Source organism: Lissotriton helveticus, chromosome 11 (genome assembly GCF_964261635.1).
Source record: "Lissotriton helveticus chromosome 11, aLisHel1.1, whole genome shotgun sequence".
NCBI lineage: Eukaryota > Metazoa > Chordata > Amphibia > Caudata > Salamandridae > Lissotriton > Lissotriton helveticus.
In genome coordinates, this window is record NC_136072.1 from 221,430,575 (window position 1) to 221,456,789 (window position 26,215).

General features: G+C 44.1%; 1 protein-coding gene across 1 annotated transcript in view; it reads left to right on the forward strand.

Moving 5' to 3' along the window:
- The window catches only part of SLC33A1 (solute carrier family 33 member 1), a 179,141-nt gene that overhangs the window by 6,268 nt on the left and 146,658 nt on the right, over positions 1-26,215 (forward strand). Inside the window, exon 2 of the mRNA XM_078667726.1 lies at positions 18,413-19,186. Within this exon, the coding sequence (XP_078523852.1) occupies positions 18,454-19,186 (733 nt within the window). The 5' untranslated portion in view covers positions 18,413-18,453. The remainder of the gene's footprint in view (positions 1-18,412; positions 19,187-26,215) is intronic.

The following is a 26,215-nucleotide window of genomic DNA, read 5'->3' on the forward strand; positions in this document are numbered from 1 at the left end:
AATAGACCTGGAATTGGAATTAAATGAGGAAACTATAAGAGTTTGAACTAATGGACACCCAGGTCTGCTGGGAGCAACGTATAGAGACGGGAGCTAGTGGATTGAATTTGAGGTCTAAATTTTGTCTAAAACTACCACTACGTAATAACATTTACCTATTTCAAGATCTGGTAATTGAGAATTTTGAATAAACTGACTAAAAACAAACGAAAATGGGGGAGAAGCAATATCACCATTCAGGAGGTGTAGCTCTTAAAGAACTCAGAGAGGACGTTGACATCGTGATCAAGCCATCAGATAAGGGTGGCAACGTTGTCATACGGGATTGGGAGAAATCCCAAATGAAGCTGACCGACAACTAAGGGATAGATAACACTATACAAAAGTAAAAACTGATTCCTCAGAAAAAATTAAAACAGAATATCATGGAAAATTTGAATCATGGATTCAGCAATAGCTAATCGATAACGATGAAAATAAATACCTTAAAACCTTGTATCCGGTCACACCTACAATTTATTTTCTCCCGAAGAGCCATGAGTCTAATCAATCCACCAGGTCGCCCAGTTTGTCAGTTCTGTGAATTCTCTATTAGAGAACACCTCGCGATACATCAACCTCTTCTTAGCTCCTTACGTAACAGCACTTCTCTCATACCCTAAAGACTCCATGGGCTTCTTAAACAAAATCCAACTTATACTGTGGAAGGCCTTGTATATGATGGCCATGATGGACGTTGCCTCATTGTACACGTCCATTAGACATGAGGATGGGATAAAAGCAGTCAAGCATTTTCTACGTGACAGACCAATTAGTTATCTTGAGCACTACAATCTACTGATAAAAATGTGGGAATTCTGTTTGACTCATAACATCTTCATGCTAAATGGGTGTCACTATTGGCAACAACAAGGAATCGCAATGGGTACATCTTTTGCTCCAACTTATGCAAACCATCTGATGGGCTATTGCGAGACTGAAGTTGTTTGGACAAAGTAATACGGAGAAATTGGAGAAAGTGGTCTTATGGTAACGATTCATCGACGGCCTCTTCCTTATCTTGGAGGGTAAAGGCAGAGATTTGGAGTAGTTTATTGCTGTTCTGGTTAGCTGAGTGATTTGAGCAATTCAACGCTGTATTTCCCAATACCTCTCCTTTGGATAAACACAGAATCCTTTCAATGCGTTTACCAAAAGGTCTTAATTCCAATTTGGCTGATTGCACCACCTGGGGGAAGGTGTTTGCGGTGCTCTATTCCCTTTGCTTTGGCACCCCCTCCATGACAGTGCTTCCGATAGTTCTTAAGAAGGCTCAAGAGGAGCACGTGGCGGAGGCCGCCCTGGAGTTGGGTATGAGACTGGTTGGGGTATTCCCTATAGTCTCTGATATGATTCTAGCCAATATAAAAGGAGAAGAGGTTCGCTTGCAAGTGAGTCAGCGCCTTGAGGCAGTAGCAGATTTTGATGAACAACTCAAATTGCCTAAGATTATCGCTAAAGTATATAAAGCATTAGGGCATAATAATTTGGGGAATAAACCTTTTACTCAACCACAAAATAAACCCCTTCTGAAAAGGAGGAGCATCCATTCTTTCCTAAAAAGAATTGGAACAAGAATAAACAACAAAAACGACAACCACCACAACAACAGAAGCCAGGTTCGCGTGTAGGTTCACAGATACCTGATGCTTCCGACCGTAGGTATGATTTGCGTGACTGCTCTGAGCTTAAGACGCCAGAGAGGTTTCAGGTTCCTGATCCACGTTCCTTGGTAGGACTCGTCGGATCAACAGTCCGGTGCAGGGGAGCGTCGATTGTAGAAAAGGCAAAACCACGCAACAACGCCGTGATCTGCCGCGCCAATTCTTCGTAAAGGCCAAACCGTAGGGACAACTGCCATATCGTGCCCCGTTTATAAAGAAATAAATTGCTGCTTTAATGGCGAAGTATGCTTCAGACGTTGAGAACCCTGCTCCTCGATCGGATCTGGGCTGTGACCCTCCTCAACAGCGCGGCGGAAGTTACCATAGTACGAGAGGTTCCCCTCCCTTGTCTGGAGGCGAGAGCAACTGACACATTCATTACAGTGGAAACAGCTGATACACTAATTGCACCCCCTGATAGACTTTATGAGAGAGTCCTCCAAATTGAGGGTGATATACAATGTACAATTAAGGGTATCTTTTGGGATAACTTAACCTCGTCTTGTGACATTTTTTTGGGAGATGCAGATTGGCCTCCCCCATTTGTTTTAGCGTCTTTATGAGGTGAGGACGTAGTACTTCCAAGTTTTTCACGTTATGTCTCTGAGGAGACTAAACAGGCTTATGCATCAGAATGGGCTTTACTCCTTGCGCCGGCTGTGTATCGCAATCAAGTGGGTTGAGATAGAGATTCACCGGCACATGATATTCCTTTGCGATCAATGCGCATCCTCAGGCGCAGTATCTGATCAAATGCAAGGTGAAAGGGTCAGTTAGTGCCATTTTGACCCAGTTGGAATATCAGGGTGTAATTGAACCCTGTGTTTCATCAATGACTAATCCTCCCTTTCCGATATCTAAACCGGACGGTTCATATCTCATAGTTTTGGATTATAGAAATTTGAACAGTGATGTTCGCACGTTTGTCGTAGGAAACACCCACAGCTCTGAGTTTAATAATCAATATTGTCCGTAAAAAGTATAAAACAACTTTGTACATTTCCAATGGCTTTTACAGTCACAATTTGGCTTCTAAGAGCCGTGACTGGACCGCATTTACAGCAGTCAGCAATCGGAAAAGATTTACAAGATTGCCCATGGTCTATAAACATATCCCTGGTGCGTTTGCTACATGTGTTGTGTCACTTTTACACGACCTAGATCCTGATGCTTTCTCTTACGTCGACAACATGTAATTGACTAATTACGAATTGATACCGCATCTGGTGTGTGTTGACCGCATCATCTTGTCCTTTGAAGACTTGGGCTACAAATTTAATTTTGCTAAGTCGCACATCGCCTATTTGGAGGTTCTCTTTTGGGCTGCAAACTCAACAATGAAGGGAGAGTTAGCCCCCCACTTTTTGGAAAAAATTGCTCAATTACAGCCTCCTTCCACGTTTATGAAGTTACAATCTCTGCTGTTTTTTTTAAATTTTGGGAGGACATACATTCCTGATTATGCTCAGCGTATCAAACCGCTTTACGCGTTGATACAACCCTCTTTTTTGTCTTCAAGCTGGCTTCCAGAATATACAGATATTCTTCAGTACTTGCAGTCTGATCTGCTTGCGACCACCTTCTTGTTAACTTGTGACAACACAACTAACTTAGTCATACGGATTGTACCGGGTACAGTGGGTTTCACTTACCTTATGTTCAATGAGGGAGATACAGTCCCCATTGCCTACAAATCACATTTGTACACCTCAGCAGCGATGCCTTTTGTACCCATTGAGAAAATTCTTACAGCAGTATAGATGGCGATCCTGAAGGAGTGCTCATTGGCTCAGGGTAAACGCATTCTTATGGTATCGCCTGTGCCTACTCGAGAAGCGGTCACAAAGGCGAGCGTACCGAATTCTAAAGCCTTACACCCGCGTTGGATTCAGTGGGCAAGTTCTTTGACATCGTCTAATGTCACTTTTATCTTTGACCCATCCTTGCAGACGCAGGAGTTTTTACTGTACGAATAGGTTCATCCTGCGCCACAGTTTTGGCTCCCTCTTGACCAATACCGATGTATAGTTTATACCAACAGATATGTGCAGCCGGCTGATGTTTCCAAACATGCTTACTCAGCCGCTTGTGCTATTGTGGTGGGCTCTATGGTTGACAGTGTGTTTAAGTCTTCTCCTAGTCCACACACAGTCTCTTGGAGGCTGCACAGCTCTGTTGGCTGAGATGCGGGCTTTAGTATTGGCTCTCGAATTTGCTGAGCTAGATATACCTATACTTCTAGTGTGCGATTCTTTCTATTCTGTACAACCCTTTTATGACAGTTTTTTTGTCTCAAAAAGATTTTGCTCAATCAAGCATAAAACGCTTTGGGTTTGAGTGGCAGCTCTTAAGAGTCTGCCACTCACACATTATTCATACTCTTGGCCATCAGCATGTGGGAGCACATGCTGTTGGTAATTCTTTGGCTGACGAAGCAGCCAAATCTGCATTTGCCACTTGTTCAGTAGCAGCAATTACAAGGTCCATGACTAAGATTGATAATGAAATTCTGGCAGCTGTAGCTGCTACAAGGGATGGGACTGCATTCCCATAGGCTTCCCTCTAAATATTCTTTTCATTTATCAAAGGAACAAGTTCCCTTTGCTTCCATTCCGTCCATTGGGGATCGGCTGATTCCCAACGAGGACTGCAGACTACCTTTTGATAATTGCCTCACACGAAGGCATGGCATCTGCACATGCTGGAGTTTCAACGACAATAGCTCTATTGCAGCAGCGTTATTGGTTGCGTGGTCTATATAAACATACACATAATTTTGTACTTTCTTGTGACATTTGTCAATAGATTAAACCGTCCATGGTTGCACGTCCACCTCACACACCGCTATATGTCTCTAATCAACCATTTGGATGTATTTATATTGATCACTGCGGTCCTTTGACATCCGACACAGCCTATAAATACATTTTGGTTGCAGTGGGTTCGTGCACCAGATTCCTTTGGGTTGGCCGCAATGCAGTGCTGATGCTCGAAATGTCATAAGAGATTTGTGTGTCTTTATCAGAACATTTGCTCGCGGCACCTTCCATTCTGACCAAGGTCCTGCGTTTGCCTCTATGGCTTACAAGGATGCGATGAGGTCGCTGGGGGTGCTATTGCAATGTTCGTCTCTATACAGGCCTGAGGGCAATTCCATATTGGAGTGAATGAACCGTGATGTAAAGCAATCTTTGGCAGCTAGAGTCTTGGGTACAGGCAGGGGTTGGCTGACTCATTTATATGGGGTTCAACGTGCACTAAATCTTAATTTGATAATCATGCATGCACTAGCACTTTAGACAAATGTCAAACAGATGTCTTTACCGAACCTTTGCTATCCAGCACTTTATGGTTCATAGAATATTGGATGTGTTGTTGGTAACAAGTTAAGGATATTACAGTCAATATGGGCAAACTAACTTCTATCTGGTTTTTAACATTTTAGAGGACTACTTTTAACCCGAGGACATTAAGCAACGCCTTATGCATAAGCATTAGCACTTTAGAAGTACCCCTTATAGATTTGCACAATGTAGCACTTTAAGTTTGTCTAAAATAAAAACCAAGGGAGTACTGGTTTAACAGCCTATAGTGAGTAGAATTGCACCCATCAACGCCTGGCATCTTGGAGACCCAGTTATTAGGAAAGAATTGTGTGGGGCTTCCGAACCCTATTTTCAGCATAATCAGGGTACTGTGGATTCGGCCCAGACGTTATGGGAGGCCTATAAAGTGGTCTTGCGCGGGGAGGCGCTGTCTCTCATCGTGGGTAAGAAAAAGAGACGTTTGGCGGGAATCAATGCGGCTGAGGCTGAAATTGTCCGCCTGGAGGAACGGGTCGCCAGTGATGCGACTTCTGAGAATCAGCATCAGCTACGCCTCAAACAAGATCAATATCATGGGCTGTCTAGGGAGTCGGCTGTGGCGCAACATAATGAGGTCCAGAGTAGGATCTATGAACATGGTGATAGGGCTGATAAGCTTATAGCATGCTAGAGCGAGGAGACCACGCTTCTCGGTTAGTCCCTGAGCTCGACAGTGGTGGTCCTGAGACTTTGACAGACCCTCAGTTGATTGCGGACTCCTTTGGTGGTTATTATAAAGATGTCTATGCTTCATCGGATACACATAATAGCTCTGAACATGCTGAGATGATTAGAGATATCATCATGCCTAAGTTGTCCGACGATGATCGGAAGTATATGGATTCCGTTATTACGGATGACGAAATCGGGGGAGCTATTAGGAGCATCCACTCAGGGAAGGCTACGGGCCCCAATGGTATTCCTATTGAGCTCTATAAATTGAATGCTCATAAAATCGCGCCTCATCTTAGAGCCATGTTTGTTAAAAGTAGAGCTTGGCATCCTCCCCTATGATCAGCGTATTGCTAATATTGTTGTGATTCACAAGCCAGGTAAGCCCCGAACCTCCCCCTCTTCCTATAGGCCTATCTCTTTGCTCAATGCGGAACCCAAGATTTTGGCCAAATTACTGGCGATCAGGTTGGTCAAGGTGATTTCCGCCTTGGTACACCCCGATCAATCGGGCTTTATGCCACGCCGTAACACTGCACTTAATCTTCGGCGTCTGCATGGCGTTTTAGGTAGGGCCCGTGATTTGCTACAACCTGCCGTGTTGGTGTCTCTCGATGCCACCATGGCCTTTGACCGGATTGAATGGCTGTATCTTTTCACTGTGTTGGAGAAGCTGGGCTTTGGGCCCGAGTTTATCGGATGGGTGCGTTTGCTTTATACTGCCCCTTTGGCTCGCGTAGTTGTGAATAATTGTCAATCCGGTGATTTTGAATTGGAGAGAGGGACGCGACAGGGATGTCCACTATCGCCCCTTCTGTTTGCTTTGACGCTGGAGCCTTTGGCGGCTTGGATTAGATGGGATAGGACGGTGCGTGGGCTGCGGTGGTCCCCTGATTGGGAAGATAAGATCTCTCTCTATGCTGATGATGTGCTTCTCTATCTCACCTCACCTAGGTCCTCGCTAGATGTTTTTCTTGACATACTTAGAGTGTTTGGTGAGTTCTCAGGCTTTGCTATTAATTGGGCTAAATCTGTATTATTGGTGCTGTCAGGGGAACCGCCGGTAGTCCCGCAGAACTGCCCTCTCCAAATTGCTACTAAAGGTTTTGTGTATTTGGGAATCTACATTGCTTTGGACGCCAAGACAAGATATGTTGAGAACTTGCTGCCGCCATTGGTTAGATTGCGTGCTGATGTGGAGCGTTGGAAGGCGTTGCCTTTGTCACTTCTGGGTAGAGCGGTACTCTTTAAAATGTTGGCTCTTCTGCGATTCTTATACGTTCTCCAAAATGCTATGGACCCTGTACCTGCCAATATTTCAAGGAGATTGAGGCGCTTCAGAGGCTGCTTCACTGGGATGGTAGACCCTGCGTTGCCTACACTAAACTCACCTTGGCCTGGTATGATGCGGGTATTGGGCTTCCCGATCTGAGGAAATATTATTTGGCCTCCCAGTTGGCAGCTGTTAATCAGATAGTTTACGGCCTGCCTGGAGACCCTGGATATGCTATGGATCGTAGTCAGTCCCCCGGGGGAAGATTTCCTTCGGGCCCTCTATAATCGTCCGGGGCGGTTTCCTCTGGTGGGTCCCACCTCACATGCAGTAAGGGTTTGGCATGCGGCTAATAGGAATTTAGGATGGGAAGGGAGATTGACTCTTGCGACCCCTCTCTTTAGCTCCGCCAAATTGGGTAATCTGTGGACCACCAAGGGCTTTGACAAGTGGGAGCTGATTGGAATCGGCCAGATTAAAGATGTCTGGGGGAGAGGGGAAGTACTGACCTTCGAGGCGCTTCAGCAGACTCACCGCTTTCATGACAATGAGCGTTTTCGCTACCTGCAGGTCAGGCATGCCCTCCTCTCTCATGTGTTACCGGGTGACACCCTCCCCGAGGCCTCCCCCCATGAAGATCGTGTATTGGAATCTACCAGAGAAGACCATCTCATTGATTTACCGAAAGTTGATCAATCACATGGGAGACCCGCTGAGAGCTATTAGGGAGGCTTGGGTAACCGATGGATTAGAGTTGGATGATGAGGACTGGGTTGAGGCTGTGTCTTCCCCCAAGGTTGTGGCGATACAGATAAGGTTGCGTCTGGTGCAATTGAAAATTCTCCACAGGTCTTATGTTACTGGTCTGGGTCTGGTGAGGATGGGATGGAGTACGAATGGAGAATGCAAAAGAGGCTGCGGAGAGATTGCGACATTTCTACACATACTCTGGCATTGCGATAGAGTTCAGACTTATTGGCACGCCATACATGAGACTCTGCGAGATGTCCTGGGCTGTGAGGTGAGATTGGAGGCGCGCAGATGTCTTTTGAATGTTTGGGAACCCACGGATCTTAATCGATACCTAAAGCAATGGGTTACGTTGGCCTGTATGATTGCCAAGCGCAATATCGCACAGTTGTGGGGAGCTACTCAGTCGCCGCAGCGCGCCAAGTGGGCCCAAGACTTGGACTGGTGTATGTTTCGAGAGCGTGCTGTATATGTTGCGAGGGGCTGCCCTGAAAAGTGGACAAAGATTTGGGGGCCGTGGAATGTGTACCGGGGAGATATTTGTGTTCCCTCTACCGGGCGTACTGATTTAGACGCTCTGGATTCCCCTTGATTCTAAACTTTTACTATTCTGTTTTGTATCCTGTGGCGAGACGTCCTCTGCTCCGAGCACTCCAGTGATAATGCCGATGTATTCCCAATGCAATTGTTATGTTTGTTTTATTGTTTAATGCTAATAAACAGAAATATAAAAAAAATAAAAATACAGCCATGTAACAAACTAGTCCGCGGGGTTAGAATTTGCAGCGTTGCATGATAAAAATGGCAAAAAGAGAGCACTGCACACCAAATCTGAATCATTCAATATTATATTCACCAATCACCAGAGTGTCTCAGACCTATTGTAGGGAATGTGGGTGGGAGGAACCTGGGCTTCTCAAACAAAAAAAAAATATTTGGGGCGAGTTAGCTATGCTGCTTCTACACAAAGGGTTGATTGTACGCGTGAGACGACCTTTACTATGCGGGCGTTTCACCGCGGTAGGTTTACAACGCGGGCTTTATAACTAATGTTTTTCAACGACTTGCGCTGGATGGCGCTGTAATCTAAGGAATAGTACGATTTACTATTCCAACACCTTCCCTAATGTACGTAGACTGGTTTTGGAATAGTAAATCGTACTATCCCTAAGTCCATCACACTCCAGCACAAGTCATTGAAATGACTTGCGTTGTAAAGCCTGCGTTGTAACCTAAAGCGATCAACATGATCGCGTAGTATCCTCATACATTCCTTGTACACACTTTGCTTTCCAGTTGTTTAAGTCCACTTTACACTGAAATATGAAAATACTTGCTGCTTCGTACATTAGTTCATAGTAAGTGAACGTTCTGTTTGTATGGATATTTTTTCTGACCAGTGAATGGTACTTCATGTTGCTTTTGGTTGATTTGGATCGAGCCTATTGTGGGCTTATCAAGAAGGAATTTGCAGCCTGCCAAGTACCTACCACTGGTTGACTTTATAGACTTTCTCATTTGTTTTGCTTCGTTATTCATGTCTTTCCTTCTTCCATCTTGTCTATCATGCGTTTGTTCCCGCTGTGCAGACCGCCGATCCAGGGCACAACTTAAAGGGTACATGCGGGTAGACGCTGTCTCCCAACTCTTTTCACAGGGTAGACGCCCTCTAACCTTCTAAGAGGCATGGATCTTGATTCCCCAAAATGCTACGGGTAGGACAAGTTGCACCATATGCCCCTTAGATGACATCAAATGACCTTTGAACACAGATTATAACTTTGAACTGATGTCACTTTACCTTTCACCGTGTTGGAATTACCAGAAATAGTTAAAAAAACAAACCATAAATGATAATGAAAAAAACATACTAAAGTACATAAAACAGCATTTTGGTTACTTTAGTAGGTTGCTGTCATGTTATGCCAAGTGTGTATACACAAAGAGTACAGCCATCTTGGACCAGGGAAAATCATTCATAGGTCAACCACAGTCATCATATTCCTAAATATAATTTCTAACTCTATAGCCAATAGGTCTTGCTTTTGGGACCTTATAAAGCAGTTGTCAATGTCCCTTTTTAAGTCTAGCAATTCATTGCTCGAAACCTATTACATATGACCAAACTCCCTTGAACACGCCGGATTTCCTACAATGCATGTTGTGTCCTGGAGCGTAAAAGCTTCCCCAGGTGCGCGCTTGGCCTCACTCACACCCCATATGTGGTGATTGGGTTCCAGGCGTTAAGGTTGTTAGAGAGCGGTTTGGTTTTGGAAGTGGGTGGGGTGGGCTGTTCTTTCGAAATGTTCTTAAAGCTGTTGTGTGTGTCAGCGATTTTGTTGTAGAAGAAAGAGGATAATGAGTCGCAGAGGTCTTGGGAGGGAGTGATGTCGTTTGAGGCTGCGGTGGGGTTGGTAAATTCTTTGACGATGTTGAATAGTTCCTTGCTGTTATGGGCGTTGTTGTTTAGTCGATCCTTGAATGCTGATTTCTTGGTGGCGCGGATCAATTGGTGGTGTTTGCGGGTGGCTACCTTGAAGGTGGTCAGGTTGTCAGTGGTTGGGTTTTTTCTCCATGTTTTTTCGAGAGTACGGCATAGTTTCTTGGAATTCTTAAGGTCATCGTTGAACCAGGGGGCCTTTTTGCTACCTTGTTTGATCTGGTGGTTTTTCAGAGGTGCTAGTTCGTCAGCGCTGTGAGTGATCCATTGTTTGAGTTTGGTGGCAGCTTCGTTTGGGTCTGATGAGAGGGCGGGAGGGTTTTGGTTGAGCGATGTGAGGAGTTGGTCGGTGGTGATTTTCTTCCAGTTTCTTCGAGGAATAGGTTGTGGGGGGTTGTGAGTTGTGGTAGTTTTGTAGCTGAAGTGAACACAGCTGTGGTCCGTCCAATGGAGAGCTGTGGTATGATTGAAGGAGATGTGTTTGCTAGAGGTGAAGATAGGGTCGAGCGTGTGTCCGGCTAAGTGGGTGGGGGTGTCAACAAGTTGTTTGAGTCCGAGATTGGCCAGGTTGTCCAGAAGGGTGGTGGTGTTGCAGTCGTTTTTCTTTTCCAGGTGGAAGTTGAAGTCTCCCAGTAGAATGTAGTTCTCGGAGGGGAGGGCATGTGGGCTGATGAAGTCAGTGATGTCTTCGCAGAATTGTTTACGGGTTCCTGGTGGTCTGTAGATGAGGGTGCCTCTAAGTGTGGTCCTGGGGTCGGTGTGGATCTGGAAGTGGAGGTGTTCTGCGGGTGTAAGGTTATCGTCGAAGCTGGTCGTGATTCTGATGGTGTTCTTATGAACGATGGTGATGCCGCCTCCTGTTTGGTTGGTGCGGTCTTTTCGGATGATCTTTTACGCGTCCGGGATGGCTATGGCGATGTCGGGAGCTGATGATGCGTTCATCCAGGTTTCTGTAAGGAATGCGATGTCCGGTGAAGTAGTGTCGAGTAGGTCCAAGAGTTCTGTGGCGTGTTTGTGGATCGAGCGGGTCTTTAGCAGAATGCATTTTAGGTGGTTAGAGTCGGAGCTGTGTTTGGAGGTTGTGGATTTGGTGTGGGTCTTGATGCAGGCGAACTTGCAGGAGTGGCAGGCGAAGGGACCGTGGGTACGTCCTGGGGCAGCTTTGTAGCATTGTGGTGTGCGTCCGGGGTTAAGGGCTAGGAGGGTGGCGGCGTCATACGTAATGCGGGTGTAGTGGGTTTTGCGAGGGCCAGGGGGTCTGGCGCTGGGCGCGGTCCAGGCGCGGACGGGCGTAGACGGGCTTACCTTTGGCGCACCTTCGGCGCGACCGCTGCGCGTGGACGCTGCGCGTAAGTCCATCAGTCATAAATGGAGTGGAGGGGGGCGGAGCGTGGGAGGGGCAGCTGGGAGGCGGGAGCGAGGTGGAGGGAGATACTGGGACGGGCCAACAAGCAAAACAAAATGGCAGTAACAACAACAAATACTGCGAGGGTGAAGGAAATATTTTGGCAATGGAGCGCTATGTGGAAAATGATTCACAAGGCAGCAGTGGAAAAGCGCTACGCGCTCGGCAGCAGGCAAGCACAGTTACACATACAATTAAACTAATCAAAATGCAGAGTAATGCCCAGCAGTGGCGAGTGCTTCAAAGTGCTACACAAAATCAAAAGCAGATAGCTGAAATACAGAAATGAGGCAGACAATCTCAATAATCAATAATGAGGCAGGCAGGCGCAATGAGCACGATACCGGAGGTGAGGAGCTGAGGGGAGCGACCGCTTCTGGTGGGAACAGGACGGTCAACAATGGCTGCCTCACCAGGAATGGCCTTCTGTCGACCCCTTCATACATCCTCCTGACATGGCTGAGGCAGCTTCTTCCTGCAGTTTGTTCTTTGGGCGAGGGTATTCCTGGGTGTGGCAGAGCTGCATGCAGTGTAAGTGTAGGTCCATGCACACCACAACTTCGCCTTTTCGTTACTGTCTCACTCTCTCCTACCCCTTCACTGTCTTGGCCTCTCCACTCTTCCTCTATTTCTGTCTCACTCTCTCCTACCCCTTCACTGTCTTGGCCTCTCCACTCTTCCTCTATTTCTGTCTCACTCTCTCCTGCCCCTTCACTGTCTTGGCCTCTCCACTCTTCCTCTATTTCTGTCTCACTCTCTCCTGCCCCTTCACTGTCTTGGCCTCTCCACTCTTCCTCTATTTCTGTCTCACTTTCTCCTGCCCCTTCACTGTCTTGGCCTCTCCACTCTTCCTCTGTTTCTGTCTCACTCTCTCCTGCCCCTTCACTGTCTTGGCCTCTCCACTCTTCCTCAGTTTCCGCCTCACTCTCTCCTGCCCCTTCACTGTCTTGCTTCTGTTTATTGTATTTGCACAAATCTAATATCTTGGTCTATTCCTTTTCAATAATCAGGCATTTTTGTTTATTAGGTGTTTATATTTTTGATGGGTTTATTTATAGGCACTTTCTATCTATCGCCCTCACTCTATTGATCTATCGCCCTCACTCTATTGATCTATCGCCCTCACTCTATCTATCGATCGCCCTCACTCAGCACCACCACTCAGGGGCACCACAGCATCAATCTGGGCAACCATTCAACAACAACTGGTTCAAATATGTTCTCTCAATGTCTCAAACTTTATTACAAATGTCACAAAAAGATGTTAATATTTCACTTCTGTTCTTGGATTTTCGTCACAATAAAATACACTTAACACATTCTTCACAAAAGTTATTTACAAAAGTTTAAGCTATTGCTATTATATATTACAATAACTTTTACTTAAGTATTAATTATTAAAAAAAATTAAAAGCCATTGTTATTTGTAATAGCAAAATACATCTAAGTGACGTAAATACAACACATATTCCATTACAAATGCTATAGGTGTCACATTTGCGAAAGTTATAACTATTGGCATTGTAAATGACAAAGCTATTATTTTAGCTATTTTCAAAACCAACACAGAAATAAAAAAATTGCCATTTACAATACCAATAGCTCAAAATTTCCTAATGCGAGACCTATTTCATTGCAAATGCTAGTTATTAAATCTATTCATCATTCTTTAACTTAAATTATGATCTTAGTCATTTGTGAAATTCTGTCTAAATTCCCATTTTCGCAATATTTTTTAACAAAGGACATGTCTCTTCAAATCTATGGCAGATGACTTATATAGTCTTGTTTTGTAGGCTGTCCTCAAACTTGGATTCAATGTGAGAGGCAGAAACCTTTGTCAAGAAAACCTACAGACCCGAAGGAGATTACATAGACCTTTTTGGTAGTAGGTGTTTTACCAAGATGTGAAGAACTTTTGTGTCCCTCATTTCTTAGCAATGTCCAAACAAGCATTTACAATGCAATCGTTTCGCCTTTGGAAAAGTTAGAGCTATTGGCATTGTAAATGCCAAAATTTGTATTTATGTGTTGGTTTTGAAAACGGATAAATAAATGGCATTGTCATTTACATTGCCATTAGCTTAATCTCTCGCAAATGTGAGACCTATTGTACCCTACGGACGAGCTCAGCAGACAGCAATTACTACCACACACACACACACCCAGAGCCAGCCACACACACCCAGAGCCAGCCACACACACCCAGAGCTACACACACACACCCAGAGCTACGTACACACACACACCCAAAGCCACACACACACACCCAGAGCCACACACACACACACACACACACACCCAGATCCACACACACACACACACACACCCAGAGCTACACACACACACACCCAGAGCCACACACACACACACACCCAGAGCCACACACACACACACACCCAGATCCACACACACACCCAGATCCACACACACACCCAGAGCCACACACACACACCCAGAGCCACACACACACACCCAGAGCCACACACACACACCCAGAGCCACACACACACACCCAGAGCCACACACACACCCAGAGCCACACACACACCCAGAGCCACACACACACCCAGAGCCACACACACACCCAGAGCCACACACACACCCAGAGCCACACACACACCCAGAGCCACACACACACCCAGAGCCACACACACACACAGAGCCACACACACACACAGAGCCACACACACACACCCAGAGCCACACACACACCCAGAGCCACACACACCCAGAGCCACACACACACACACCCAGAGCCACACACACACACACCCAGAGCCACCCACACACACACCCAGAGCCACACACACACACACACACCCAGAGCCACACACACACCCAGAGCCACACACACCCAGAGCCACACACACACCCACCCAGAGCCACACACACACCCACCCAGAGCCACACACACACCCACCCAGAGCCACACACACCCACCCAGAGCCACACACACACACTCAGCAGAGCAAGCACAGTGAGGGGGCAGGGAAGCAAGCACAGCGAGGGGGCAGGGAACTAAAAGTAAAATACTAAAAATAAAATATTCCATGTCGCAATTATAGTTACCATCACCCAGTCACTGGTTAATGACTGTAAAAACATCATCATCACCTATATACCGACGGGAGGAGTAAAGAACCTCAGGATACCACAAACAATTTTGCTGCACCTCTTCAGTGGGTGATTAGGAATGCAGAAATGGGAAAGAGACCTTCAAGCATTGGTACCAAAAATCTTGCTAAATTAGAGGCTTTGTACTATCTCAAATCATAAAGGCCTGCATGCTCGGGGCTAAAGTTACTTGTTCATTAAGACATACCTTATCTTTTTTGAAACCATACTTTACTAACCTTTTGTGGTAGTGCAGCCCTCCCTGTTCCCCGACTGTTGTTTCCGAGCTGTTTAGCTCCAGAAAGAGCTTCTTGACAACCTTCCATCCTCCTTTACCTAGATTCGGGTTATCTGTGATATTACTCACAATTAACAGGCTCCCATAGAGCCTCTGATGGCCTTTCCTGAAGTAAGCTCTTCATATGATAACAGGTGTATCATCAGAGTGTACGGCACCCGGGTGTTTATTGTTAACTATCCTCATTTCGTGGACCTCTGAAGAAAGAAAAACGGACTGTCCCCTCTAGGGTTTGAACCTGTGGCCATGGGTCAAACACACACCCCTCCGGTGGATGCATCAGTCCTCGGAGCCTCCAGCCCATGCACTTTCGTCTTTTGATGAGGTCTCGAGCTTGTCAGTTCGTGCTCCTAAGAAGACGAAAAGAGATGGATACAATGTGGTGTTTTTACCTTCACAAATACTTTTCTGTGGTTTTGTGTGTTATTTTTCGTTTCTTTGCACTCCGGCCTCCTTTCCACCGGTAACATTTTTGACACGTGTTGTTGCAGACGGGCCTGGCGGGCAGCGCCTCGCTTTCCTCTCTTACCCCGTTCCTGACTTGCTGCTCTGTGATGTGCTGGCTGCGGGTGCAGCTGACAAACACAATGCTGTCCCTGCTGCAGGACATTGGGCCCTGCTCCAGTGCTGTGTCGCAGCCACGAATCGTGGTTCAAGTAGGGCTAGTTGTAGTTGTAGAAATGTAAATACGAGGCTGTGAGTAACATTCGCATATGGACGTCCTGCCCCAGTGTAGTCACTTAACATTAGCCCCCTCAGTGCGGGGGGTGTCTCCCTCGAGGGCTGAAGCCGGCAGCACGCCCCGCTACAGGGCGCAGCTAGTTTACTTGACTTACGAGGGTGAGGTGGCTTTGGGTCGTGTCTTTCCCGCGGAGCCCCTTCAACCTCCAATGAGTGCAATTATCCCCAGCTGTTGACTTTGAATTAGTGGTTTGGTTTTCAAAGGCATTTTAGACCATTCCACTACCTCGGGGCGGGTTACCCTAGCAAGTCACGTTACACTGCAAGCCAACGCTGAACGCTCCGATGGCTAATGGGCTACTTTCAAATTTGACCCGGCTCTCACATAAATGCCTTTTTTATGACATGGCTAGAGGAACTTTAGTGCCGTAGGAGGAACTAACTACTCGACGACCATTTCAAGCCACCCCTCCCGTTCACACTCGGAAACATCTTTTCAGTATACAAAAGCTACATTTGTGCTTACTTTAACTTGACTGAGAGTGGCAGTAGGCGGTTATAATATTGTAGTCGAAGTGTGCATCTCATTACAATGTTATTGAGATGGTTAGAAATTCTGAATACAGGCTCGGGCGCTTGTGGCACACTGTGGTGCTGTGAATATACACAGACTGTTTAATACTAAACACAGCCAGCGCAGCATTTTGGATGTGATTTTGTGATGCGGACCCACGTTACCGCATCCGCAGTCCTGAGAATTAGTAACTTAACCAAATGTGCTTAATTACAAAAAATCACACTTTTTTTTTTAAGGAAACCGGTCATGACGCAGAATTCAAAATTAAAACTGGGGTTTACCTAGAGCTCAAGGCGGAAATGGTCAAGCGATTTGTTTAAATGTTGACTCGTAGCGGGAGTCGTAGCTACGGCGGGGCCCGTGGAAGCTGGGCCAGCCTGCTTGTTTGCAACCCCGCCCCATCAGCGGCGGCAGACGGGCAGAATTCTGTTAAAACAGTTAATTTACCTTTTAAATAATCCCCTGTGCGGGTATTTTATAGGAAGGTTTCTATAATTCCAAATTAGTCCTTATTCTAGTTAACTGTACTAAACTCTTATGTCTCCGAGTAGAGCAGTGTGTTATCTCTGAGCCCCTGAACCTTGAAGATTGTATAAAGTTGACTGATTCGCATAGTTTCGAGCTTGACCCGCTTTTTGTGAACTTAGGAGGCCCGCAGATAAATCTACCGCATTCTGTACTACAGGCACACGGACAGCGGAAGGGGGGCGGGCAGGCACATGGACCGCGGGAGGGGGGCGGGCAGCCACACAGACAGCGGGAGGCACACGGACAGCGGGAGGGCGGGCGGTCAGGCACACGGACAGCGGGAGGGGGGGCAGGAACGGGAAGACGGACAGTGGGAGGGGGGTGCGGGAACGAACGGGCACACGGAAAGCACTCACCTGGACTTCCGGCGGCGGTCGGCCGCAGAATGACGAAAAGAAACCTCGACGAACAAAAAAAAACCCCGCCCACCGCCGCACTGACGTCCTAAAAGGGGCCGGATGAGAAAAATTCTCAGAAACGGCCACGAGTCGCCTCGCAGAATGACAGACGCCTCTGTTTCCCAATGGCTAGCGTCCATTTATGGAGCTAGCCAATGGGAAACAGAGGCGGGACGAACATCCATACTGGTAAACAAAAGTTTTCGCCTGTGCGAACCGCTGCTTGCACAGCTTTTTGCCAGGCGAAACCTAAAAAGGAGAAGAGTGTTATTTGTCTGCATTTAGGCAAGGCCTTACTTTCGCAAAGTTCTTGCATCGTTATTACCTCAAATGAGTTCAGCACTGTGACATTATAGTAGAATAATATATTAGCACATGGTCTATGTGGAATTTAACATCCATTTTAGAAAAAAAAAGTTTTTTACTCGAAAAATGACATGAATCTCTTTCTAACGAACATTTTTATAATTTGAATTATAAATGATGTTTGTCGATGAAGGTTGATACTCTAATCATATTTATTTTTAGTGTTATCAATTTACAGTATAATTTATTAGAGGTGGCTATTTTATCACTGTTGACATTCACCTGGATTCAGTTTTCAAAAGTGGGCACAGGGTCAAGACTGATTTGCCAAAAAAACGATGGATTTAGGCCCAGATCTCTGTACTGAAGTGAATGTATGATATTGTTATGCATTCTGCCCATCAACTGTTGTTTTTGTATTTTATCACTGTTACCATTCACCTGGATGCAGTTTTCAAAACCCACATTAGCCACTCCTTATCTTATTGCTTAGTAGTGTGTATTTTCCTGCCATCCAAGATGTGGTTTTACAATAGGATTACATTAGTACATTAGTAAAATGAACACAGTTGCTCTAAACTTTTCAGGATTGAACTGTATCTGTATATATATATATATATATATATATATATATATATATTTGATCACTTTTCATGAACGGCAAGTTAGAAGTATTGCTTGTTTCAACTTCATTGATGAGTGGAAAATGTGTTCTGTGATTTGGGAAAATTGAAGTTCTTGTATTTATTTACCAGTCAAATCCCATTGCCAAGGTTTGACACATCCTTATGCGAATTGAGTACTCTTTAAAGTGTAAAATCAAAACTTGTTTAATTCAGAATCTTTGTTTAAAACCTTGGTCACATTGAAATTTAGCAAAGCCTTTTACTTTTTTCCAGATGTAAGTTTTCTGCAGCAAAGAGCAACATAGCCAGCAGAAATGACTCCTGCTCTAACCCAGGATGGCAGACAGCGACGGCAGCATTACCAGCATCCAGAATTGATCACCAATAATGTAAATTGCAGTAGTGCCTTCACTGTGGAAGATCGAGAAGCTTTGCTGCCAGACTGTGATGCTTCAGTTATTTCTAGACCCTGCACAGGTTTCAGAGGAGAACTGGGCAATATCCTGCTGTTACTCTTTCTTTATGTCCTTCAGGGGATCCCGTTGGGTTTAGCTGGAAGTATTCCATTGATCTTGCAGACCAAGAATGTTAGCTACACAGACCAGGCTTTCTTCAGTTTTGTGTTTTGGCCTTTTAGCCTCAAGCTTCTCTGGGCCCCATTGGTGGATGCTGTTTATATTAAAAGATTTGGGCGCAGGAAATCTTGGCTTGTACCAACACAATATTTGTTGGGGCTTTTCATGATGTATTTGTCAACTCGAATGGACGCTCTACTTGGAGACAATCATGTTCCAGATATTGTTCTGTTGACAGCAACGTTTTTTCTTTTTGAGTTTTTGGCTGCTACTCAAGACATAGCAGTAGATGGCTGGGCGCTAACCATGTTGTCCAGAGAAAACGTTGGCTATGCGTCAACATGCAATTCAGTGGGTCAAACAGCTGGGTATTTTATGGGCAATGTTTTATTTTTGGCACTTGAATCTGCAGACTTCTGTAACAAATACCTAAGATTTCAGCCACAGAAAAGAGGCATTGTTACTCTCGGAGGTAAGTTTGTTTGCTATTCTAGCATCTTGTAATTGATTAATGCATTGGTCAAGTGTAATTTGCATGCATGTCTTAGAACCATGTTTTTGTGTAGATGTGGTACTCTTTATCAAACACATTTAGTAGGATTCATCTTAATAATCTCATAGGAACAGTGTTGCATCTTTAGGGGTCATTGCATACATCAGATGCTGTCGTGGGGGGGAGGGGGGTCATAAGATGCTTCAGCAGCCTCTATGATGCTTTCAAAAGCAGAAGGTTATCTCCCAGAGAATATTTTACATATCCAATAGAGGGTTCCATTGTGGACTTGAGACTGTAGGGTAAGAGTAAAGCTGACAATTCATTTAAAGAAGAAGCCTATGCACGCATATAAAAATAACTGCAGTACAGGAAAGGTTTCAAAATCTTGGAGTTCAGATTTGGTAATGCTTAATACTCTTGAATAGGATGTTGGTGTTTCATGCCCCATCTAAGAGTGTGTGTTTGTATTCTCATTGACCAGGTAGGATGGATTTCTGCTTTTGCCATGAACAGGGTCTGATATTTATTAAACTGCACACTGTCTACTTGCAACAGGAGAGTTTCAATATGTACGAGTCTCATAAGCAACAAATACTAACAGATCGTGTACTAATATTTAAGTTAATATTGAATGTACTAATCGCAGAAAAAGAATAGCCCAATGTGCTAATCACTGCTGTGCCCACAAACCCTGTAATTCGCCAATCCGCTGGGGTTGGAACGTAAAAATATTATGTTCATTGTACTAAACCTATTTCGAGTCCGAAAAGCCTTCCCGACCTGCAAAATGGTCTTTCAGAAATTGCAATTAGAAAGGTATGTAACAGAGGCATCCCCACCTAATTGTGACTCGCACTTGCATGTCAGTTGTTGGCAACTGCAATTGTGGTGGTCTCAAACCACTGATCGGTTACCAACATCTCAAACTGATTTGCAAAGGGAAAGGTTTTATGCTAGTAGGGCACCTTTCCCTTTGTGAAGTTTACAGGCAACTTCATGGTGGTAACGCGAAAGCACTGGTTCCTTTAAAGAACACCGGCTACTTCAAACAAAAAATAAAATAAAGTTTCCTATTTGGGAATGACAACTCCGAAATGATGGTCTGCTGTTGCTTGCAGGCTACTTTCTCTGCTTTTGTGACCAATCACAGGGGGGTTGCAAATAGCAATCCACATAATTGATATTCCTTATGCAGATTATTCGGTAATCCCCAGCGTTTGGAGATTTTGCACTGTGAGCTATTAATACTTGGATTATATCGCAATGGCTGCGACTGGTCCCAAATGTTGAACTAACTTATTGCAACCTGTCTTTTAGTACACCGGGCCTCAAGCCAAAAGTAGACCGAGCCTCAGACGTGGTTTTGGTGTCACTGAGGAATCTGAGAATATTTACAAGTCGTGAGAGTGTGTGCAGTGAAAATAGTTTCTGCTGTGAGAAGTAGAAATACTTGAAGATACTTTTAAGAAGGCGGCACAAAAACGAAGCTATTGCAGCAGTTTTCAGTGGCAGAGGCAGATTCATTTCACATGTTGCACACTGCAAATAAAACTTAATTTATTAGTAGCTAGCTTGTGAGAACTTATTGGTGGCACCCCGGCACGAAGCATGGATCATAAGATTGTATTAAAGATTCCAAGAACTTCCTTTACAATTGAAATTCTAGTAGGTAGTGTAGAATAGGTATGATTTGGAAGTTGCATACCGCAGCTACATATTCATTATCATATTTATGTTGGTTAACACTGGTGGTGTAGTATGTTACTTGCAACTGGTCTTAATCGGGAAAATAAAGTTGTAAAAATGACTGATCCCGTTAGCAAATAAAGAATTTTAAGATTAATAGGACACAAACTATCCAAAATAAGCGTAAGTATTTTGGGGGAAAATCATTTTAAAACCACTTCATCGAAGCAGTCTTAATAACTAAGAAGGCAGCCAAACATCATCTCTAGCATAGTAACAAATGAAAGTTTGTAATTACTGTATGTACATTGAGCTTATACTTTTAGTGTCTTGAGGTTCTGTAAAAGAGAGAATTGCGCTGCTTTATTAATTAAAGGGGATCGGATTTCTAGTTAGCATATACTACCTAAACGTAGGAAGGGTGTGTGTGTAATTTTTTTTCATTGCTGTTGTTGATCTTCATGCTTGCTTAAAGATGACGTGGCACGAATTACTAGAATTCTCAGAAATTCAAAGTAACCGGCAAGTATCTACCGGCAATGATGGATAGTGTCTATGAGCTCCTTCTCAAAGCTCCATCATTATTACTTAATCTGTGGAAGTTTCAAATGTTTTCCTATTTTGACAGGAGAGTAATACATGTCTTGAAATAAATTTCAATTCTTAAGAGACAACGGGGTGGAGCTCAATAGTAACATTCTTGGCAACTGTGTGCTGCACCAAAAAGTCAGCAAGTTCACCATGTGATACTTTTGGCCGTGTTACAAACATCTGAGGACTCTAGAGCTACAGATATTTTCTGACGTGATTGCAGCAAGTAGGTAATATCTGCCAGTGGCTGGACGCAACAGTTACGCTTTTACCCTCCTTTTTGGAAGTGCAATGTAAACGTTGGCCCCTTCTGGAAATCACCAAGTTCAAACATCTCCTGTTTTGTAATCACATGCCAATGTACTCCTATAAAACATTTTCTTTTCCTTAATTTTTTCTATATATATAAATATATTTATATCGGATAATTGATTTGTCTCCGTGCAAACATATTGCAACATTGCACCTCTGTTGTACCACTTAGACATTCAACAATCACTCTTTTTAAAAAACTTTTTTTATTAGAATGAAATTTCCCAGTAAAGGTCTCTTAAATGATTGTAATATCCTCTTGATTTTAATCTAACCTGCATAAACTGCTTAATGGTCTGTGTCTTATGTAGCACATGAAATACAGCTTTTTCAGTGGTGTTTTACAGCTTATAACCACATTCCGCAGAAGGCCTTACTTCATTAACAACCAAACCACATTTTAGCCTTTTGTCTCTCTTCTCAAGAGGAGATCCAGAATTTAAATTTAATTCATTTCACTCCTATATTCAATTGGGCAACTTCACAATCCATTGCAGAGCACAGTTCACAATGCCTTCCCACTCTCTTTGGCACATACCCATCTATTTAATATTGTATCTTACAGACTTCTCTGGTACTTCTATTTAGAAGCCTCACACACTCAGTTGATATGGGAACCTTTTGCGGCACCTTCTTCCATACCTTTTACCGTCACAGAGGCCCCATGTCTGATCCTCCAGTTGTATTATCATGTCCCTCTTTAAAATCTTAGAGCAGAGTGTTTCGAAGATGTCCCCAAATGTCAGTGGCGGAAGAAGTTTCAGAAAACATAGAAAATAACTAAAAGTTCCACCATGCCATCTACTGATAAAACTACTTCTATGGATCAGTGCAGATTTAATTGTAGAAGGAAAGAAAGTGGGAGTCGCGGCCAGAATTGGCTATAGACAAGTTAAAAAAGGGCTTGATGTACCCAAGTTGCCGCATACTATTTGTTGTCTCCCTCTGAAGCATCTTCGAATGGTCTGATGCCAAGATGGAGTATTATTGATGTTTTTCAAACGGTACCTTCCAGAGGATATCTGTGTTTGGATATGCATGGCTATAAAGGCACATCTTCACACAAGTTAGGCTTTGTGATCTAACAGACCTTCAGACAATCAGTGAGCCAGTGAATTGCCCACTGACCCTCTTTGAAAAGATCCTTCAGAATGTTACAGCTGAGGCACACCTGATCCCTAGAATGTAAAACTTACTTCTGGAGAGTTAGATAAGACCTGAAAGTGAATTCACAACTTGAATGAATTGAGGATAATTTTCTTCAGAGGAGTGATGGGGAAACTATATATTGGTACACATAGAGGCTTTACACCCATCCAAGGCTTGAACGCGGGTAGCAAGATCTTACATCTCTTGCATGGGACCCCACAACCTCTGCACACTATCAATAGAACCTGAAAAACTCTTTGATGGACGAAATGGGGCAGATAGCCTACATAAAACACATTCTATGGAATGATCCCATGTAACGGGTATAATTTGATTCAGAGTCTCCTTCTAGTAGTACTATCACAAGCATTCAGGTTACTCAAACCCCGCTTGTGTAATGTTAGGTTGGATACCAGACATAATGAGGAGTAGAAGTGGATGGCCCACTTGTCAACGTTTTCTTACTTTCGGCTAAGCAGAGCATCCTTGTAAGATGGGGGATCCAGCTGATTACACTTATGAAGGATTGGTATGCAAAGGTATTGTATGTTCTTGCCTGGAGAAGATCATCTATGCAGCACAGAGAAAGGAGGAGCACTTTGCGGGAGGTTGAGGTCCCGTACCTAAACCTGTTTTAGGCCATTGAAAATATCAGTTTCAGCCATGCTGACCACCTGCAGGACCACAGAAGAGGTTGGCAACAGGGAGATCTTTCATAAATGAAGAAACGAATAAAGGGGGGACAGGGAAGTCCATGTTTTAGATGGAAAGGAATGAAAAAATTAATCTGTTTTGTAAAGTCAATCGAAACATATTGAAACAAAGTCTTTTGCCAGTGGCTATGGAAAACTCTGTCTAACATAGCTGCTGACCTAACCCATTGGTAGACCTTTAAGCCTGTAACCTTGTACACCAGTCCACTGTGTTGGGTGGTCCCACACTTATTTAGTCTCTGGTAACTGTGCCTAAATCATAGTGTTTGGAAACTGCCCCCTCCACTTGATAGCATTGAGATGCTTTTTCTTCCAGTGGGTTGAACTACCAGTGCTTCATATTGGACCCTAGGTACTTTTAATCATTTTTGGCTTTTTCAGATGCTGCACCATCCAACGATTAAATCATTACAGACTTATTATTTGGTGATTTTTGGGAGGCCGCATCTTCTGGAGCGATTAACTTCCATCGCTCTAGTGTGGGCCACATTGACTCTTAAAAATAAACTGATGTTTTTTCAGAAACATTGTCTTTATTCACAACTGGTATCACGAAACTGAGAACTCCACTGGGAGCCTCTCAACATTATTTTACTATTTGTGCATGAGCAACTTTAACTTCCTGCTGTCTTTGTTCAACAGGTGTATTATACATAATAATATCCCTCTGTAGATGGGACTCCCTCCTTTTACCCAATGTTCCTCACACATTTACTCTTCTCTGAGAGATTTCCTCATTCAAGCTTTTCCCATGTCCCTCCTTCACTCCTCCCATCCTCTTCACCTCTTGCCTCAAATGTATTCTTTGTCTACCTTCACAATTCACTCCTTTTGCTTTTTCTTTACTAACTACCAATCTTTTTTCACTCTGCTTGACCCGTGCACTTCCCCATGTGAACTCCAACCCCATTCTCTTTTCTCCTCTGATGGGCCTTTCTCTCCTGATATAAAGTCTTCCTGCCAACTCTCCTACTATCTCTCCCCCCTGGGCTTACCCTCTTCGGCTTACTTGTGCTTCACCTAATCTGCATCATTTATTTATATAAAAATAGACCGATAGATCTACACTTCTCCACCTAGCAGCACTTTCTATCCTTACGCAGTCCCTCTGTTATAAGTGGGAGGACCTAGGGACGATTTTTTAAAGTTTATCAATTGTTTTCATTGACGCTAGGTTTTAGCAAGTCTGAGTCAAAATTAAGAGTGAATTAAATCTTTCGGAGCACCGTCTGGGAAACTCAAATTGCATGTGCAAATCAAAGTTTAGGCAAATAGTATACACCGGGTGAAAGACACACATTTGTAAGGCAAATACATTTATAGCACAAAATATCCTTGAATTGTATGTGTTTGAATCAAAAACAAAAAGTGCTCCTGCTTTTCAGTGAAGGGAAGGTGCAATGATGTGTGATTAAAGGAGTAGAAAACAGTGCATCGCTGTTAAAAAGAGATATGACTCCTGTCGCTGATTTAAACAATAGAAGGAGTCTATATAAGTCTAGTTGTCGACAACGTTTCGACCTTCTTTATTCAGAGGCCATCATCCGGACTAAGCAAGAGCGCTCTGAATCTATAGATCACAAATTTTATAATGGTCTATAGATTCAGAGCGCTCTTGCTTAGTCCTTTTAATATTTAAATTAATCACGACGGGAGTCATGTCTTTCTAATAGCAATGCACTGTTTTCTACTCCTTTGATCACCGCTCACTGCACCTTCACTAAAAAGCATGAGCACTATTTCTTGTTGACTCTAGTATATAAATAATTGAAGGATATATTGTGGAATAAATTAATTTCGTTGCCTTACAAACATGTGTACTTGACCTGTGTATACAATTTTCCTACCCTAGATTTGTGTATGCAATTTGAGTTTTCCAGACTGTGAAACTCTGCTAGAAGATTTAATTCCTTCTGAAACATTACTTATATAGACGTAACGTATTTCTCCTGGTTCTTGAAATGTATGGGGTCACCCCTGTTTTCTTATAAAAATTAGGAATGAGGCACTTCAGATAAGGCTGCTCCCCAGCCTTCGCTTTCCTCCTTTGTCTTTGGATCTTGTGCAAGGTCAGTTTCCTCCCTGTGTGGGTGGTTACAGAGCGAGGATACCCTCTGGAAAATCAACAAGTACCAAATTAGTAAGTGTCCAGGATGACCGTACATGCTACTACCACCTATTCTGCAACAGTGTTTGTTCCTTTATACTCAACCACCCCATGTCGTCTCCTTCACCACTGTGCACTGCCATTCAGCTTTTCCTTAAAGCATGTTGACACCCTTCTCCCTCCCTCCCTCCCTCCTTTTAAATTTTTTTTTTCCCTTTTAGCCCACTACCTCCACCACTGTGAGATTATGGTTTACGGCACTTTCCTCTGGTCGTGACCAGTCTCCAGGGCCATGGCTGTGGTACCTGGGGAGTCCTCGTCTCGCGCCAGGCTGCTGTGCTTGTTCTCGGTAGGTTGGGGCTCTCTGGGCCACCTTCTGTTTCCGTCCTGTCGCCCTCTGGCGTCACAGACCACGTTGTCCTCTGCCTGTTTCGCCATCTTTCACTG